The sequence below is a fragment of the Schistocerca serialis genome, chromosome 1 (assembly GCF_023864345.2).
Source record: "Schistocerca serialis cubense isolate TAMUIC-IGC-003099 chromosome 1, iqSchSeri2.2, whole genome shotgun sequence".
NCBI lineage: Eukaryota > Metazoa > Arthropoda > Insecta > Orthoptera > Acrididae > Schistocerca > Schistocerca serialis.
Window position 1 is genome coordinate 575,440,168 of NC_064638.1, and position 17,638 is coordinate 575,457,805.

The 17,638-nt window shown below is 45.5% G+C and overlaps 1 protein-coding gene across 1 annotated transcript in view; it reads right to left on the reverse strand.

Annotated features, from left to right (window-relative positions):
- Positions 1 to 17,638, reverse strand: part of LOC126457903 (heat shock protein 70 B2-like) — a 123,581-nt gene that overhangs the window by 48,395 nt on the left and 57,548 nt on the right. Inside the window, exons 3-4 of the mRNA XM_050094583.1 lie at positions 12,613 to 12,996; positions 1,143 to 1,421 (exon numbers count right to left, since the gene is read on the reverse strand). Coding sequence (XP_049950540.1) covers positions 1,143 to 1,421; positions 12,613 to 12,996 — 663 coding nt within the window. The remainder of the gene's footprint in view (positions 1 to 1,142; positions 1,422 to 12,612; positions 12,997 to 17,638) is intronic.

Consider the following 17,638-nt stretch of genomic DNA (forward strand, 5'->3'; position numbering starts at 1 on the left):
TGCTGACCATCCTTTTTTTTTAATTTTAATATTTTTAGCACAATGGCATAGTCCATCACGAGTGCGCTCCAGAAGATACTAATGTCAATAAGGAGTACTACCAAGAGGATCTGCGTCGCCTTCGTGAAGCAGCGAGACTTTACAAGCGGACGATCTGGACGTGTGTCCACCAGAAAAAGGAAATTTCTAAAGAAGAATGTCATGAATTGATATAATATTGAACATTATTAAGGTAAATACATTGTTTGTTCTCTATAAAAATCTTTCATTTGCTAACTATGCCTATCAGTAGTTAGTGTCTTCAGCAGTTAGAATCTTTTATTTAGCTGGCAGTACTGGCGCTCGCTGTATTGCAGTGCAGTAGTTCGAGTAACGAAGATTTTAGTGAGGTAAGTGATTCATGAAAGGTATAGGTTATTGTTAGTCAGAGCCATTCTTTTGTAGGGATTATTGAGAGACAGATTGCGTTGCGCTAAAAATATTGTGTGTCAGTTTTGTGATGATCAGAATAAGTAAAGAGAAAACTGTTTGAGTACGTTGAGTTTTGCTCAGCTGTCTGTACATCAAATAATGTAAGAGGTTTACCAGCACAGTAATTCATAATTTTTCTGAGTGGATGTTTCAACGTAAACAGCCAGACTTGTGGGCAGCAGGCAGTTGGTAACTTCACGACGATAATGCACCCGCTCATTATTCTGAATTAATTCAGAGCTCTTTTGCCAAACACAACACGGCTGTGGTTTGTCAGCTTCCCTGTTCCTGTGACGTAGCTTCAAGTGACTTCCGGCTTTTCCGTAAACTGTAAAATACTCTGAAAGGGACCAGATTACGGAACAGGGAAGGCACTATGCAGAATTCGTTGAAGCAGCTGCGCACCATACCAACAGGGACTTTCCAGCATACTTCCATCAGTGGCAGCAGCGTTGGGAGAGTTGTGTATAAGCTCAAGGGGACTACCTCGAATGTGGCTAGTGTCCAACTATTGTACCTGAATAAAGACTGATTTCATAAATAAAAGTCGGATACTTTCTGAACAGGCCTCGTGTATCCATTCCGCTACTCCCATCAACCACCGCCCAGAGAGTCATGATAGCGTACGCCTACAGAGCAAGTTCGTAGTGAGAAGAAGCGGCTGAGAGGACCTGGACGGCCGCGCCGTAGGCGACGGCCTCGTCCGGGTTGATGGAGGCATAGAGCTGCTTGCCGTTGAACATGTCGCGCAGCATGGACTGCACGCGCGGGATGCGCGTCGACCCGCCGACCAGCACGACGTCGTGCACCGCCGCCTTGCTGAGGTGCGCGTCCGCCAGCGCCTTCTCGACCAGTGGCAGCGTCGACCGGAACAGGTCCATACACAGCTCCTCGAAGCGCGCGCGCGAGATCTTCGTGTAGAAGTCGATGCCGTCCATCAGCGCGTCCACCTGTCGACAGATGTATATATACTGCCTATGACCCAGTGACAAAGATTTCAACGGCTTGTGCAGTCCTCGTCGTGTATGAGATCCCAGGATGAACTGCGAGGGTCACTCCAAAAGAAATGCGCATCTTTGCCATTCACAGAGGTTAGAAAAACATTATTCCCACTTGTATTCAAATTTTCGAGGGGCGTTCAATAAATTACCCATCCTTTTTTCTGAAAGCCGGTTTCTTTTATTCAGTATTCCAATACACCATATTGTTCCTCACTCTTTTTTGCTACAAAACCCTATTTTTAACATAATCTCCGTTCTATGCGACTGCCTTACTCCACATTATTAGAAGGGCCTGTATTCCCTCATGGTCGACGTCAGGGCCAACGCCTTCCTGTATCAATAAGCTTCACATCGGTTGCATATTGCTCCCCGTGAATTACACAAACAATTCTTCACAGATGGTCCTCCATTGCTCTGTACGGCCAGCCGCTAGGTGGCAAGGAACACAATGGGCATACTCCTTTGCGTACCCCAATTGGTGGATGAGAGTGTCAAAACTATCGACAGAGACATCCAGTTGAGCAGAGAGGAGTTTGAGTGTGATCCGTCGACCACCCAGAATGAGAGTGTCCGCACGTTCCAACATTGCAGAAGTCACAGCGGAGTGTGGCAGGCTGACACGTGGGAGATCAGGCAGGTTTGCTCGACCTTGTTGCGATGTTGACAGACGCTTTGCCCAACGGCTCACCGTGCTTTTGTTCACTGCTAAGTCTCCATAGCCTATTAATATCTGCGATGCTCTGGTTTTCCGCCAAATGGCCGGCCGAAGTGGCCGTGCGGTTAAAGGCGCTGCAGTCTGGAACCGCAAGACCGCTACGGTCGCAGGTTCGAATCCTGCCTCGGGCATGGATGTTTGTGATGTCCTTAGGTTAGTTAGGTTTAACTAGTTCTAAGTTCTAGGGGACTAATGACCTCAGCAGTTGAGTCCCATAGTGCTCAGAGCCATTTTTTTTTCCGCCAAAGAAACTCAATGACAGCTCTCTGCTTTGTAACACCCAAATTACAGAAACCCTAATAAACAACCCCTTGTGGTAAAAGAAGTAGGAAAATTAGTCATCCTGATAGTGACGGCAGCTACAATGACAAATTTTACACTTGTGATAATTTGATTAACAGGAATGTCAGGTGAATAATAATATTTATCATGAAATAGAGACTGAATGAAAGAATTTGATAAGATACGCAACAAAAACATCAAAGAAAGAATTGCAAAATAACTAATAACAAAGGTTAAAGCCCAGATGGTAAATTGCTCAAAGATAACATTTACCATAGAAGAGAGTCGTAGCTGCATCCAAAAGGAAATTCGATGTGACTACAGTGTAACTCGGAAATGGAAATGTTAGCTTTAGTAGCTATCTAGTCGCTCTCTAGTACTATTGCGATAGTAGCATGCATGTAAGCGCAACTAGATTGTTTTAAGCTAATCGGAAAATTGAAAGTTTTACGATATAGACTGAATTATTATTCAGAAAAACAAAGTCATCTTTACCGTTAGCAAGATAATGAGATAGGGAGATTCACGACAAAATTAAATTGTATCAGATTTGTGACGGGACTTAGCCTTCGTGATGCTGAATCAGCACGAACATTCAAGGACATTGAAAAAGAAAGATCGCCGACAGAAAAACAATTATTAGTCTCGAGTAGACAATAGACAATCGCAAACACGAAGAATGTACAACTGCGCCGAGTTGTCAGAAGTTGTCATCAACGACAGGATTACTGATGCAAGCGGAAGCAATTCCCTGAGTGAGAAATCGGTGTGCGTGCTCAGTGTAGGGACAATTAATTAAAAGGAACAATAAAATTGGATTCAAACTTTAATTCTTCGTGTCGGCTACATAACTGAATAGACATGATCATGGGTATTAGTGAAAATTGACTATTACAATATTATGAACGGAATGAATTCATGATGATTTAACAGTGAACAGTCATCGATTTGTCCCAAGATTACGACGCATTCTGAACCGTGCTTAAGTACAGGGCTATTACAAATGATTGAAGCGATTTCGTAAATTCGCTGTAGCTCCATTCATTGACATATGGTCACGACACACTACAGATACGTAGAAAAACTCATGAAGTTTTGTTCGGCTGAAGCCGCAATTCAGGTTTCTGCCGCCAGAGCGCTCGAGAGCGCAGTGAGACAAAATGGCGACAGGAGCCGAGAAAGCGTATGCCGTGCTTGAAATGCACTCACATCAGTCAGTCATAACAGTGCAACGACACTTCAGGACGAAGTTCAACAAAGATCCACCAACTGCTAACTCCATTCGGTGATGGTATCCGCAGTTTAAAGCTTCTGGATACCTCTGTAAGGGGAAATCAACGGGTCGGCCTGCAGTGAGCGAAGGAACGGTTGAACGCGTGCGGGCAAGTTTCACGCGTAGCCCGCGGAAGTCGACGAATAAAGCAAGCAGGGAGCTAAACGTACCACAGCCGACGGTTTGGAAAATCTTACGGAAAAGGCTAAAGCAGAAGCCTTATCATTTACAATTGCTACAAGCCCTGACACCCGATGACAAAGTCAAACGCTTTGAATTTTCGGCGCGGTTGCAACAGCTCATGGAAGAGGATGCGTTCAGTGCGAAACTTGTTTTCAGTGATGAAGCAACTTTTTTTCCTAATGGTGAAGTGAACAGATACAATGTGCGAATCTCGGCGGTAGAGAATCCTCACGCATTCATGCAGAAAATTCGCAATTCACCAAAAGTTAACGTGTTTTGTGCAATCTCACGGTTTAAAGTTTACGGCCCCTTTTTCTTCTGCGAAAAAAACGTTACAGGACACGTGTATCTGGACATGCTGAAAAATTGGCTCATGCCACAACTGGAGACCGACAGCGCCGACTTCATCCTTCAACAGGATGGTGCTCCACTGCACTTCCATCATGATGTTCGGCATTTCTTAAAGAGGAGATTGGAAAACCGATGGATCGGTCGTGGTGGATATCATGATCAGCAATTCATGTCATGGCCTCCACGCTCTCCCGACTTAACCCCATGCGATTTCTTTCTGTGGGGTTATGTGAAAGATTCAGTGTTTAAACCTCCTCTACCAAGAAACGTGCCAGAACTGTGAGCTCGCATCAACGATGCTTTCGAACTCATTGATGGGGACATGCTGCGCCGAGTGTGGGAGGAACTTGATTATCGGCTTGATGTCTGACGAATCACTAAAGGGGCACATATCGAACATTTGTGAATGCCTAAAAAAACTTTTTGAGTTTTTGTATGTGTGTGCAAAGCATTGTGAAATTATCTCAAATAATAAAGTTATTGTAGAGCTGTGAAATCGCTTCAATCATTTGTAATAACCCTGTAAATGTTATCTCTGGAACTGCATCGTGAAGTTATTGAACACGCGACGTAGCGACGTCTTGACGACAGAATAACAATTTATCAGCTTAACATCCTCGCAGTTCCATAATGTGGCCACGACTTGGTCGATGCATTGAAGATTCAAGACTTTATATTATTAATATTCAACATCCAGTATCTAAACGGGCGTAATAAAAAGAAGAACTAAAGCTAGCCAGTTCGAGCAAGCTGAAAAGTCCGTCGCGGACTCACAACAAAAGAAAACCACGCAAGGAGTTTGTGTTTTTCTACTAGTTACAGGGTGGCGTTGTCGTGACCGACGGACGCCGTTCCACGTCGTACCGACTGGGACAACCATCACTACCGAGCCGTGTGAACTCCAAGTTGACGCAGACGCCACAGCTTGGAACATACCTCTGTTAAAGACGCCATTTTGAAGTCTATGTATACCGCCGCCACCATCAGAGCTTCATTAAACTATAGGGGCAAAAGCAGGAATATTTCACGATATCTCACTAACAATTCCGTATTCATTAACCGAAATTGGTGAAGAAAAAAAGTGTTCCATTACTCACTGAACACCTCTCATAATTCAATTTGTTTCTGCAAGGCGCACTGTCGTAGAACTCCGTCAAGATGACTGCTGTACTTAATGTTTGTCTGAGGCATCATGCTGTTATAGAGTTCCTGTGTTCTGAGGACGAGACTGTGAGAAACATTCACAAGAGCAAACGCTGTTGATCGCACTACAGTTAACTGCTGGACAAGCGGATTATCTGGTGAAAGTGGATGCGCCAATACTCGCGCCCGTACGTGCAGTGCCTGACGAAGCGCTACACAGATTCCTGACCACATGCACTGTATTCTAAATCTGATTCTGATGACGAACAAAAAGCAGTGAGCGAACAATCAACACGAATGGCCGTAGGAGAAGGGAGTGTGTGCAGTTGAGGTTGAATAGGTTTGCACCAGGTGGGTTCCGAGGAAGTTGATGGATCTCGCAAAGAAACACGCAAACACTGTTCAGTGATATTCTGTGACGTTACGAGACTTCTGGAGATGCGTTCTGTTCAAGAATGTGGTGAGAGGTCAGCTAATGCGCGGCACTTAGCAAATGCTAAGAAAAGGACATTGATTTGCTTTAGACCTTAAAGTATAGGATAAAAAATAAAACAGCACTTTATTTTTGTCTCAAAACGATATGTACAATTTCTTGGATGGTTAACGTCATAAAAACATTTAAAACATTGAGTCTTTATGAACACTACCTTACTGCAATCAAATTTTTAATTACAAATTCACTTCATTAAATTTGTGCAAAGTAAAAAAGTTAATGCAGTAATTGAAATGAAATATTCGTGGATCAGATATTAAATTTAAGAATCTAATTTTATTTAAAATCAGGTTAAAAGAATAAAAAGGCCACAATCATTTTGATAACCATTTAAAAGAAATTAACGTGCTATAAGGATTGAAATCGCGCCTCTGGTTTACATAGCTAGAACCTTAGCCATTACATACGAAGATACTGAGTCAATTCATGTTATTTTTAAAGGTTTAGTGCCACAGAAGAAATTTTTTTCTTCGTATTTTCACAAACAAGGATCCACCAGCGTGGATGGATGCTCTGTTTGAAACTCGGCACCGAATCCTATGCTATTCTATCGGTCGTCTCAAAAAATCAATCCCACGCCTAGTCTCTCAACGGCAAATAACTCTTTATTGTATTCGGAAGTAAATTAATTGTAGCGATAACATTTTATCATCAGATGAAATACCGACAGTTTATACCAACATAGTTATATGCATTGTACATAGACCCTTGGTGGCACACATAAACAAAACAAGTTTACCTTATTCCTCAGCGCTTTTCATTTCCCTGTCGGGAAATTTAACAATCACTAGATGAAATTATATATGACTCTCTTAATACGTTCTTCTCTTGTTGAACAGTAATATTGTAACCTGTCAGTCCACAGCGACTGACAAAAAACATGAATCAAGAAACTACAACATACTGTACAACAATTGTCCACCAACAAGGAAGCAACCTTTACTCTAGGTGATTCTTAGCAAAAGTACTGTAAGAAAAGTAAATACACTCCTGGAAATGGAAAAAAGAACACATTGACACCGGTGTGTCAGACCCACCATACTTGCTCCGGACACTGCGAGAGGGCTGTACAAGCAATGATCACACGCACGGCACAGCGGACACACCAGGAACCGCGGTGTTGGCCGTCGAATGGCGCTAGCTGCGCAGCATTTGTGCACCGCCGCCGTCAGTGTCAGCCAGTTTGCCGTGGCATACGGAGCTCCATCGCAGTCTTTAACACTGGTAGCATGCCGCGACAGCGTGGACGTGAACCGTATGTGCAGTTGACGGACTTTGAGCGAGGGCGTATAGTGGGCATGCGGGAGGCCGGGTGGACGTACCGCCGAATTGCTCAACACGTGGGGCGTGAGGTCTCCACAGTACATCGATGTCGTCGCCAGTGGTCGGCGGAAGGTGCACGTGCCCGTCGACCTGGGACCGGACCGCAGCGACGCACGGATGCACGCCAAGACCGTAGGATCCTACGCAGTGCCGTAGGGGACCGCACCGCCACTTCCCAGCAAATTAGGGACACTGTTGCTCCTGGGGTATCGGCGAGGACCATTCGCAACCGTCTCCATGAAGCTGGGCTACGGTCCCGCACACCGTTTGGCCGTCTTCCGCTCACGACCCAACATCGTGCAGCCCGCCTCCAGTGGTGTCGCGACAGGCGTGAATGGAGGGACGAATGGAGACGTGTCGTCTTCAGCGATGAGAGTCGCTTCTGCCTTGGTGCCAATGATGGTCGTATGCGTGTTTGGCGCCGTGCAGGTGAGCGCCACAATCAGGACTGCATACGACCGAGGCACACAGGGCCAACACCCGGCATCATGGTGTGGGGAGCGATCTCCTACACTGGCCGTACACCACTGGTGATCGTCGAGGGGACACTGAATAGTGCACGGTACATCCAAACCGTCATCGAACCCATCGCTCTACCATTCCTAGACCGGCAAGGGAACTTGCTGTTCCAACAGGACAATGCACGTCCGCATGTATCCCGTGCCACCCAACGTGCTCTAGAAGGTGTAAGTCAACTACCCTGGCCAGCAAGATCTCCGGATCTGTCCCCCATTGAGCATGTTTGGGACTGGATGAAGTGTCGTCTCACGCGGTCTGCACGTCCGGCACGAACGCTGGTCCAACTGAGGCGCCAGGTGGAAATGGCATGGCAAGCCGTTCCACAGGACTACATCCAGCATCTCTACGATCGTCTCCATGGGAGAATAGCAGCCTGCATTGCTGCGAAAGGTGGATATACGCTGTACTAGTGCCGACCTTGTGCATGCTCTGTTGCCTGTGTCTATGTGCCTGTGGTTCTGTCAGTGTGATCATGTGATGTATCTGACCCCAGGAATGTGTCAATAAAGTTTCCCCTGCCTGGGACAATGAATTCGCGGTGTTCTTATTTCAATTTCCAGGAGTGTACATTGCAGAAGAAATGAATGAGCCTAATAGTAAACTTAGAACAATAAATACGTAATACTTGAATTACTTTCTTATTGGTAATCAATGGACCCCTACTGTAATTGATCGGGTTATTGCGACTACCTCGGACAACACTAGGGGATTCCTCCGTAGGTGTTGCGGTGTTGTCAGCTTACGACGCATAATGTGGTGTGCCCAGCGCTCACTTTTATAAATGAGCTAAAATTGTTACTACACGCTGCAGATTTAGACATCACCATCTTTCTGTTGGTCGGTAGGTAGAATACCAATCATTCATAACTTGATATTTTTACACACTGGCGCGGGGCCCCCTAAAACATTTGCTGACTTTTGCCTTCGTAGCGAATCTGGCACTGCGGGAGTTTTGAAGGGGGAACGAAAAGCCAGTGGTGGAATGGTATCGTGGAAACTCGCTGAAGAAGAAGTTCAACACTGTGCCTTCAGTAGGAAAAGTCATAGAGAAGGACTGTTGCTTGTGGAGTTTGTGGCACACGGAACCATTATCAGTTATGACGCGTATGTGCAACCCTTTAAAACCTTAATGCTTCAACATGTCGGGTTCGACAAAATCGACAAAACCACGACGTTGTGCTGTTGCATGATAACGCCCGGCCGCATGGCAGTGAGAAAACCACCAGGGAGGTCATGAAGCTTGGGTGTACAGAATTGAAACACTCACCGCTCAGCCAGGATCTGGCACCGTGTAATTACCTCCTCGTTTGTAAACTGATGGAATATCTTCGCAGAATGATATTTGAAGACGATAACTCCTTTGTGAAGGATGCTAAACAGTGGCTCAGACGTGCTGGTCCTGACTCCTACCGCGCAGACACATAGGCCTTAGTACTTTAGCGTCGCAAGGCGTTTCAAAGGGACGCATATTATATGGAAAATGACCTTTTCTCTCTGAGGTTATATCAACATACAGCAAAAATATCAGAGGTATGGAGAATAAATTGGATGTTTAACAAACCGTTGTGCATTTATTTTAGAGTGACCGTCGCAATTTAGGGAAACCATGGAAAACGTATATCTCGATGACTGTATATAAATTAGTCTCCAGTCTCCCAAACTCCAGTGTTGGACATCGTCCAATATACTGATTTTTCGCTTTGGGTTCAGTGCCGCATAACATCCGGAAAATCGCATTTGGTTACTTTTTTATCGCCCGCCCTGTTGCCACAGGAAGTCCAACACGTATCCCCGTGTACCGTCATCTGGGACCTACTCGCCACGTCAGACAAATCTGCAGGTGTTTGAAAAGCGTTGTATTTGGCAGTTCCTGAACTAATCAACAGAGGCACCGTTTCTTACATCACAGGCAGAAGATAATTTTTAAATTAATTTTATTTGCTTTCGGTGGCAAACTGTGAAGCCATTATAATTGCTTCAGTTAGTGAGTGCAACTACATTTATAGTACACGTCTACTTTATGGATATACAAAATACAAATTCAGTATTTTCTGTGTCAGAGTTTTGTCTCCGTGTCTTGTAGTTGATGTACTATCAAACCATTGATTTTGCGGTTGTTATCACTCGTGAATGTTTTAATATTTGTTGACAAAGGATTCTTCATTTCTGCGAGTTTTTCCCGCAGTTTATTTTGATGTGGAGCGTATTTGGAATGTCTCAAAATGATACGATTAGGATCTGCGTCGTCTCCTGGATATTCACTACATGTGGGAGAGTCTACCACTCAAATCCTGTAGAGGTGTGGAGGGAAACATGCATGTCTCAACTTTATTCTAATGATTAATAACACACATATCCTTGGGAGATTTTTCTGACCATATCACGGATTTGTTGGTATACTGCACTGCACTGAAGCGAACGAAAAGCCATTTTTCTGCTGAGATACTTGTCACTCCTGTTTCCATTGGTCGTACGCCTTTTTTTTTTTTTTTTTTTTTTTTTTTTTTTGAAACATGATGAAAGTGCTAGGGTGGAAGCTCCTTCTTTGCTACTGCTTCGTTATGCCGAATACCCGAGTGCCCCTTTACTCGTTTATTAAATATGCGGATTTATTTTTATTGTTGGCTTTCATTACTAAATCCATCACATCGTAGAAACAACTTTCCACTTTCGATGTTCTAATTGCTCCAAAGCACTTCTAGAGTCAGTCAGAATTATTGTTTTGTTTCGGTTTTCAGTTCCAAAGTTAACTGCTTCTTTAATAGCTGTTACTTCTGCAATGTAAATGCTGCTTAATGGAGATAATAAAAAAATGTTTAGCTGTCTGCAGCCTAGGGCAATAATATTCGCAACCAAGTCCCAATGACCATTTGCTTTCCACGTAATTTATTACTTCCCTATTAGTTTTGACCTCTTGACCGATTCTGCCTGGTAGATGAAAAGCATCAGTTTGGCAGACAGTTTGTTTCATATTCTTTACTGAACACTGGTGACGTTCCGTCTGTCCGTGTCAAATGCAACGTGAATCTGAGGCACTGAAAGTGATATTCGTTTAGAAGATATTTAACGGCGGCTATTTTAGCATCCTCAGCATTGTCGCGTGTTTACTGGGTTTCGTCTGTGTTTTTAGCTTCGTTTTGATTAGATGGCTGTTTGGTAGCTTCAGGCACGCATCCAGTGTTGAAAGCTCGAGGGTGAGGGAGTAACAGTTCCTTTTTGTCTTTTCCAAGAAGTATTTAATAATAATTATGACAAAATTTGTAAAATGCTTTAATATAATAATGATAATAATTAGTATACATTAATGTTTAGTGTATCGCTTTAGCTTAACGAGAATAATAATGTATACTGTAAAAAGTCGAAGAATGCACTCACCATTATTAGTCAATCGTCAAGGGCAATTTTTTCGAGTCTTTTTTCGGAGAATTGCGTCGTACTGAAACTGTCCGCAGGTCGTGGTCTAGTGGCTAGCGTTGCTACCTCTGGCTCACGGGGTCCCGGGTTCGATTCCCGGCCGGGTTGGGGATTTTTCTCTGCCAGGGGACTGGGTGTTTGTGTTGTCCTCATCATTTCATCATCATCATCATTTGTGACAGTGGCTAGACTGGACCATGTAAAAATTGGGACTTTATACGGGCGCTAATGACCGCTCAGTTGAGTGCCCTACAAACCAGACGTCATCATCATCATCTTTAGGAAACTGAACTCCGAGCAGTGACTTTCAGATCGTATAAGAATGAGAAAAATTAAAAAGGCTCAGTCTATAAGACGCGCTTGTTACAAGTATAGAGATGATACATATAACTTTTAGGGATGACAGACAAGAGAATGTCTCAATTTGAGGGAGGGGATCCTAGTTCGGAAACGACCAGGTTGAAAGTTGTAAGCGAAAATGGTTTTGATATCTCTGACAGTAAAGTACTTGTGCCAGTTCTGTTATTACTAAGATGGTACATTGAACAACTTCCTGAGGCTGTAGTACGGACCAAAACAAAAACAGGTCTAGTAAACCTGGGACCTAAAATGCATACCTTAAGGGGTTTGACTACTCGTTGATCTTCGATATTACGAAACAAATCTCTTCTACAGCAAGCTGTTTGACTTCCATATTTTTGGAGGTGGTAGTATGGACCAAAACAAGAAATTACTGTCCAATAAACGTCGGTTCTAAAATGCATACGTTAAGAGCTATGGGCATTTGTTTAGTAGAAGAGACGCGTTTCACTGTAGAAAAAAAAATGGTTCAAATGGCTCTGAGCACTATGGGACTTAACATCTGTGGTCATCAGTCCCCTAGAACTTAGAACTACTTAAACCTAACTAACCTAAGAACATCACACACATCCATGCCCGAGGCAGGATTCGAACCTGCGACCGTAGCAGTCGCGTGGTTCCGGACTGCGCGCCTAGAACCGCTAGACCATTCACTGTAGAGAAGAGGAACAAGTGCCCATAGCTTTTAAGATGTACATTTTAGTGCCAATGTCTAACAGACAGATTTTTCTTGTTTTCGTCCATACTGTCACCTCCGAAAATTGCCTAACCTACAGTCTTAGAAACTACAGTGCCGGTACACGTATTCTAGTGTCTGAAGCAGCAGAACGATTTTCGCTTATAACTTTCGACTCATCCATTTCCAGATCAGGGTCCCTTGCCTCAAATTGATTTATTTACCCTCCTCCATCACCACTCAAAGTTTGTAGCAACAGCACGGCACCATCCTGCGTGTGGAAGGAAAGAGGAGGCGGTGGAGAAAGTGGCTTCAGATTCTGGCCGATGTACCTGACGGCAAAACATGTAGCGTCATTAGGAAGGATGGCCACAAACGGAGACGCAGGCACGTGGCACTGTGGCAGACCTGTATGGTGGACTCGGTGGTGGCGGACAGCTCGCGCTTGGCGCGCTCGGCGGCGGTGCGCAGGCGGCGCAGCGCGCGCGGGTTCTCGTTCACGTCGCGCTTGAACTTGCGGCGGAACTCCTCGGCCAGGTACCCCACCAGCCGGTTGTCGAAGTCCTCGCCGCCGAGGTGCGTGTCGCCCGCCGTCGAGCGCACCTCGAACAGCGAGCCCTCGTCGATCGTGAGCACCGACACGTCGAACGTGCCGCCACCCAGGTCGAAGATGAGCACGTTGCGCTCGCCCCTCAGCCCCTTGTCCAGGCCGTACGCCAGCGCTGCCGCCGTCGGCTCGTTGATGATGCGCAGCACGTTCAGCCCCGCGATCGCACCCGCGTCCTTCGTCGCCTGCGGACCGGTGCATTATCCTGTCACAATTTACACTAAAAACCTCGATTTTTTTTGGCTTTATTGTGATTTCATTCCCCCGCTCCATAAGAGTAGGGGTGGGCCGCTCTTAAGCCGAGTGATACAGTTAGTAAAAAGATGAAAACAATACATTTAAAACACGATAAAAAGGTGGACATAAAAACACAATAAGGGGAACAGTGAGGGTTAAAAAATACACTTACACAGAGACGTTCATTGTGGGACTTTTAAAGTCCACATAAAGATAAAAAACACATTTGGCGATTTGCAGAGTACCTAAAATACACTGAAGTCACGCGCACAAATTATTTGTTGGCCAGTGTTAGAAAACACCAGAACGACAACACTTTAAAAGCACTGCACGAGACTGAGCACACACGACAAAGAATAAAAACTGCTAGGAGGGACCTGCCGAGGGAGGGGAGGCCTGAGAGGAGGAAAAAGAGGGGAGAGGAAGGAGCAGAGGCAGAGGGGGGGGGGATGAAAAGAAAGGGGATCGGGGAGCGCACAGAGGAGCAGGAGACGGGCAGGGTTGGAGAGGGAGAGGGAAGGCAAGTTCGGGAGAGAGCGCAGAGATGTGGAAGGGGTGCAGGGGCAAGGGAGGGGGCATAGGAGAGAGGAAAAACCGCTCAGGGGAAGGGAAAAGGCCACGAGAGGGAGCCCTGAGGAGGGAAAGGGGGAAAGTGGGGTTAGACTTGGTAGGAGGGATAGATCTCAACATCTGGGAGGGGTAGGCGCTGGAAGGTACAGTGTTAAAAGAGGTGGAGGGCGTGGAGATGAAAACTGGGTGGAACACAACGGTAAAGGCGCAGCAGTGGGCTGGGGCTAGAGGGGAGAGGTGACGCCAGGGGATGGGGAGATCGAGTCTGCAGATAATGTACAGTGTACGGATGTGTTCAAGGAAAAGGAGAAGATGTGAGAAGGGGCTGAGGTCACAGAGGATCCAAGTGGGGATGGGAGGCAGATACGGAAAGTGAGGCAGAGTGCATGGCGTTCGAGGGTGAGACAGAAATCCAGGCGATGCTGGCATCACCAATTCAGCTGTGTGGCCTTTACGGGTGTCTGGTTATTGGGGCAACAAATGGTCGCGTTTTCTACACGTGCCACCACATGTTACTGCCCAGAGACCTTTCTTTACACAGTGATGGAATATTTCTGTGCCACAAAGTCTCGGGCATTTCTCTAGATAAAGCGCTGGACCTTAGCATACCTATATGGAGATTCTCATCACTGGTGCCTTGATATTTGGTAGTACTTGCAGACTGCACATGCGGAGGTTGGGCGCTGTTCCCGCTATCGCGCGTATCTCGCTAATGTTCTTAACAGCGTTTTCCCACACCACTAAAAGCTGGTGTGTTCCCCATGTGGCAGGCGCCCGCTCGATTCGGAACGAAATATGACGTGTCGACACCTTGGACTCGGGCCGCCTGCCATCCTTTATCACTTGTGGGGTTTCCAGGGTTGCGGATGGATGAACTGGTTTTAATTTGCTTTCCCACACAGAGTGTTCCACGTAAACTTTTCATCGCTAATATCTCTGGAACCACAACAGATACTGACAAACGGCTTTCACGATGAATGTACGGCAGAGGCTCGCGAAAGTAAATAATATGAGACATTCTAAGCCGTGTGTGAATATTGGTTTCAACACAAACTTATGTGTTTTTATTTAAATGGTCAGCCCATATTATTCCATACGCAATCAATAGAACAGAAATCGCTATAATAATGGTATTGGCTGTATTGCAATACGTCATTTACATCCCGAGACATTGGAACGCGAAGTTGGGGCATTAAATGAACGAAACGCGCCGCTATTGCACTTCCCGCGATGAAAGCGTGGCCCACACGTTGCTCGTAATCGCGATGTAATTAACGTGCATATTCTTACTTTCATTGCTATCTCAAGGGCCGAAAGTAATAATAGGGATTCCTACTGCAACCATCGATATGTACATAACGGAGTCCTATGTGTGTATTACATTTGTCTACTTACAGACTGCAGAACAATACCGGCCGGTGTACACCACCCTGTTACACCGCCCAGGTCAACTGTTCGACCTCTGCGGTTGTGCACAGGAACGGGCCCCAATCGGAGCTCTGTGTGGGAGTGGCTCACTACGAAGCAAGTTGTTTTGTGTGGAAGTACATACAGCTTCATGGCACCAGTGTATTGTACACAGTAATTGATGTCAGTGTTATAATCTTGATATTAATTTACCTGTCCATCCGTTTTAGCCATTTGACATGGTATTCACAAACGAGGAAATGGTTGACATGAGACTTCTGTACGGAGAATGGTACCAAAATGGCACACGTGCGGCATTGGTGTATGCCTAGCGGTCCCATAATAGACGTCGTCCGACCCGCCCTACCTTCGTGAACATTGTTAGAGCGCTTCTCACAACGCGGTTGTCTCCACAAACGCAGATACAGAGCTGAGGCGTAACACATGAAGCAGCAGAGGTAGGTGTCCTGGCGGCCTCTGCAATAAACCCTCATGCAAGTATTCGTGAAATGGAGAGGCGGATGGGAATCCCTCGAACAAGAAAGATGCATATTCTGTACAGGCAGGCCCATATCACGTGGCGCTACTTCAAGGCCTCCGTGGCAACTACATTCACAATCGCCTGGAATACTGTCGGTGGCTTCTGCAGCAAGGCCTTGACTTCATATGTGTGGTACCGTTTACTGATGAGGCCACGTTAGCAAATCATGGGAACATCAACTTACACAGTATGCTCTACTGGTCAGCAGAAAGCCCACCCTGGATTCGCCAGGTTGAACAACAGCGGCAGTGGAGAGTCAATGTTATGGTGCAGTATTGAAGGACACCACTATTGACCCATATTTCACTGATGACACTCTTTACAGGCGATAGTATGGGCAGTCCCTGTGATGTACCTTACCTGGACTGATGGGAGACCTACCCCTTCATTTGCGTCAAATGATGTGATGTCAACATGATGGATGCCCTATGCGTGACGCCAAGGTGGCATGACAGGCCCTAAACCAATAATTTCCACATCAATGGATTGGATGGGGTAGTGCCATTCTGGGATTTCTAGCACGGTCGCCAGACCTTACCCCCATGGACTTCTTTCTCTAGGGATATGTGAAAGATGAGGTTATCAGCAGGTCCAAACAACAATGGCCTGCACGAAAGCCCGTATCACCGCTGCACGTGCTACAAAAACACCACAAACACCTACTGCCGTGAGTGGGACGGTGATGAAGCGCGCACAGCGGTGTTGCCAAGCAAATGGCGCTCTGTTCGAACATGCTGTGAGACATGTGATAGCCCACAGGCATACACTTTATGTACCGGGTGATCAAAAAGTCAGCATAAATTAGAAAACTGAATTAATCACGGAATAATGTAGAGAGAGAGGTACAAAGTGACACACATGCTTGGAATGATATGGGGTTTTATTAGAACCAAAAAAATATAAAAGTTCAAAAAATGTCCGACAGATAGCGCTTCATCTGATCAGAATAGCAGTAATTAGCATAACAAAGTAAGACAAAGCAAAGATGATGTTCTTTACAGGAAATGCTCAATATGTCCACCATCATTCCTCAACAATAGCTGTAGTCGAGGAATAATGTTGTGAACAACACTGTGAAGCATGTCCGGAGTTATGGTGAGGCATTGGCGTCGGATGTTGCCTTTCAGCATCCCTAGAGATGTCGGTCGATCACGATACACTTGCGACTTCAGGTAACCCCAAAGCCAATAATCGCACGGACTGAGGTCTGGGGACCTGGGAGGCCAAGCATGAGGAAAGTGGCAACTGAGCACACGATCATCACCAAACGACGTGCGCAAGAGATCTTTCACGCGTCTAGCAAAATAGGGTGGTTCTAATAAAACTCCATGTCATTCCAAGCATGTGTGTCAATTTTTACCTCTCTATCTACTTTATTCCGTGGTTTATTACGTTTTCAAATTTGTACTGACTTTTTGATCACCCGGTATTACGGAGAAGACGTATGCTTGTTTCGTTTCTACTATCGCACGTTAATGTATTCGTTGCACCATCTGCAACGGTTCAATTGTGTCTCAGTCATTAAAAATGTTCAGTGACATCTCCTGCACGTGGCATGTTCCACTGTGTAATTGATGTACAACTACGTACAAATAGCATCTATCCCTCTGTGCAGCCCTTAGACAGCCATTAATTTGGTTTATTCTGGCCGGTTGTTATCGGCATTACGTTACCATTACCTCCATTGCAGTACTGTCGAAAACTTCAATAAAGCACGTGCAAGTAAACCGCGTCCTTATTTTCATTGTGGTGGCTGCACATCCTATGTTTCCCACACGCACTAAGAGTGTACGTAGCAATACTTGAGTACAGCATTTTTCGCATCGTAGAACGTCAATCACATTGCAATTACGAGCAGCGCGAGGGTCACGCTTGCATCGCAGGAAGTACAACAGCGGCGCAGTTCGTTCATTTCACACGTCACCTTCACGTTCCAATTCCTCGGGATGCAACAATCCCATTACCATTTTCATTTCTCATGTTACTGATTGCGTGTGGAATAATTTGGGGTGTCCATTTAAAAAAACATATGTTTTTGTTGAAACCAGTATTTGCACACGGCTTAGAATCTC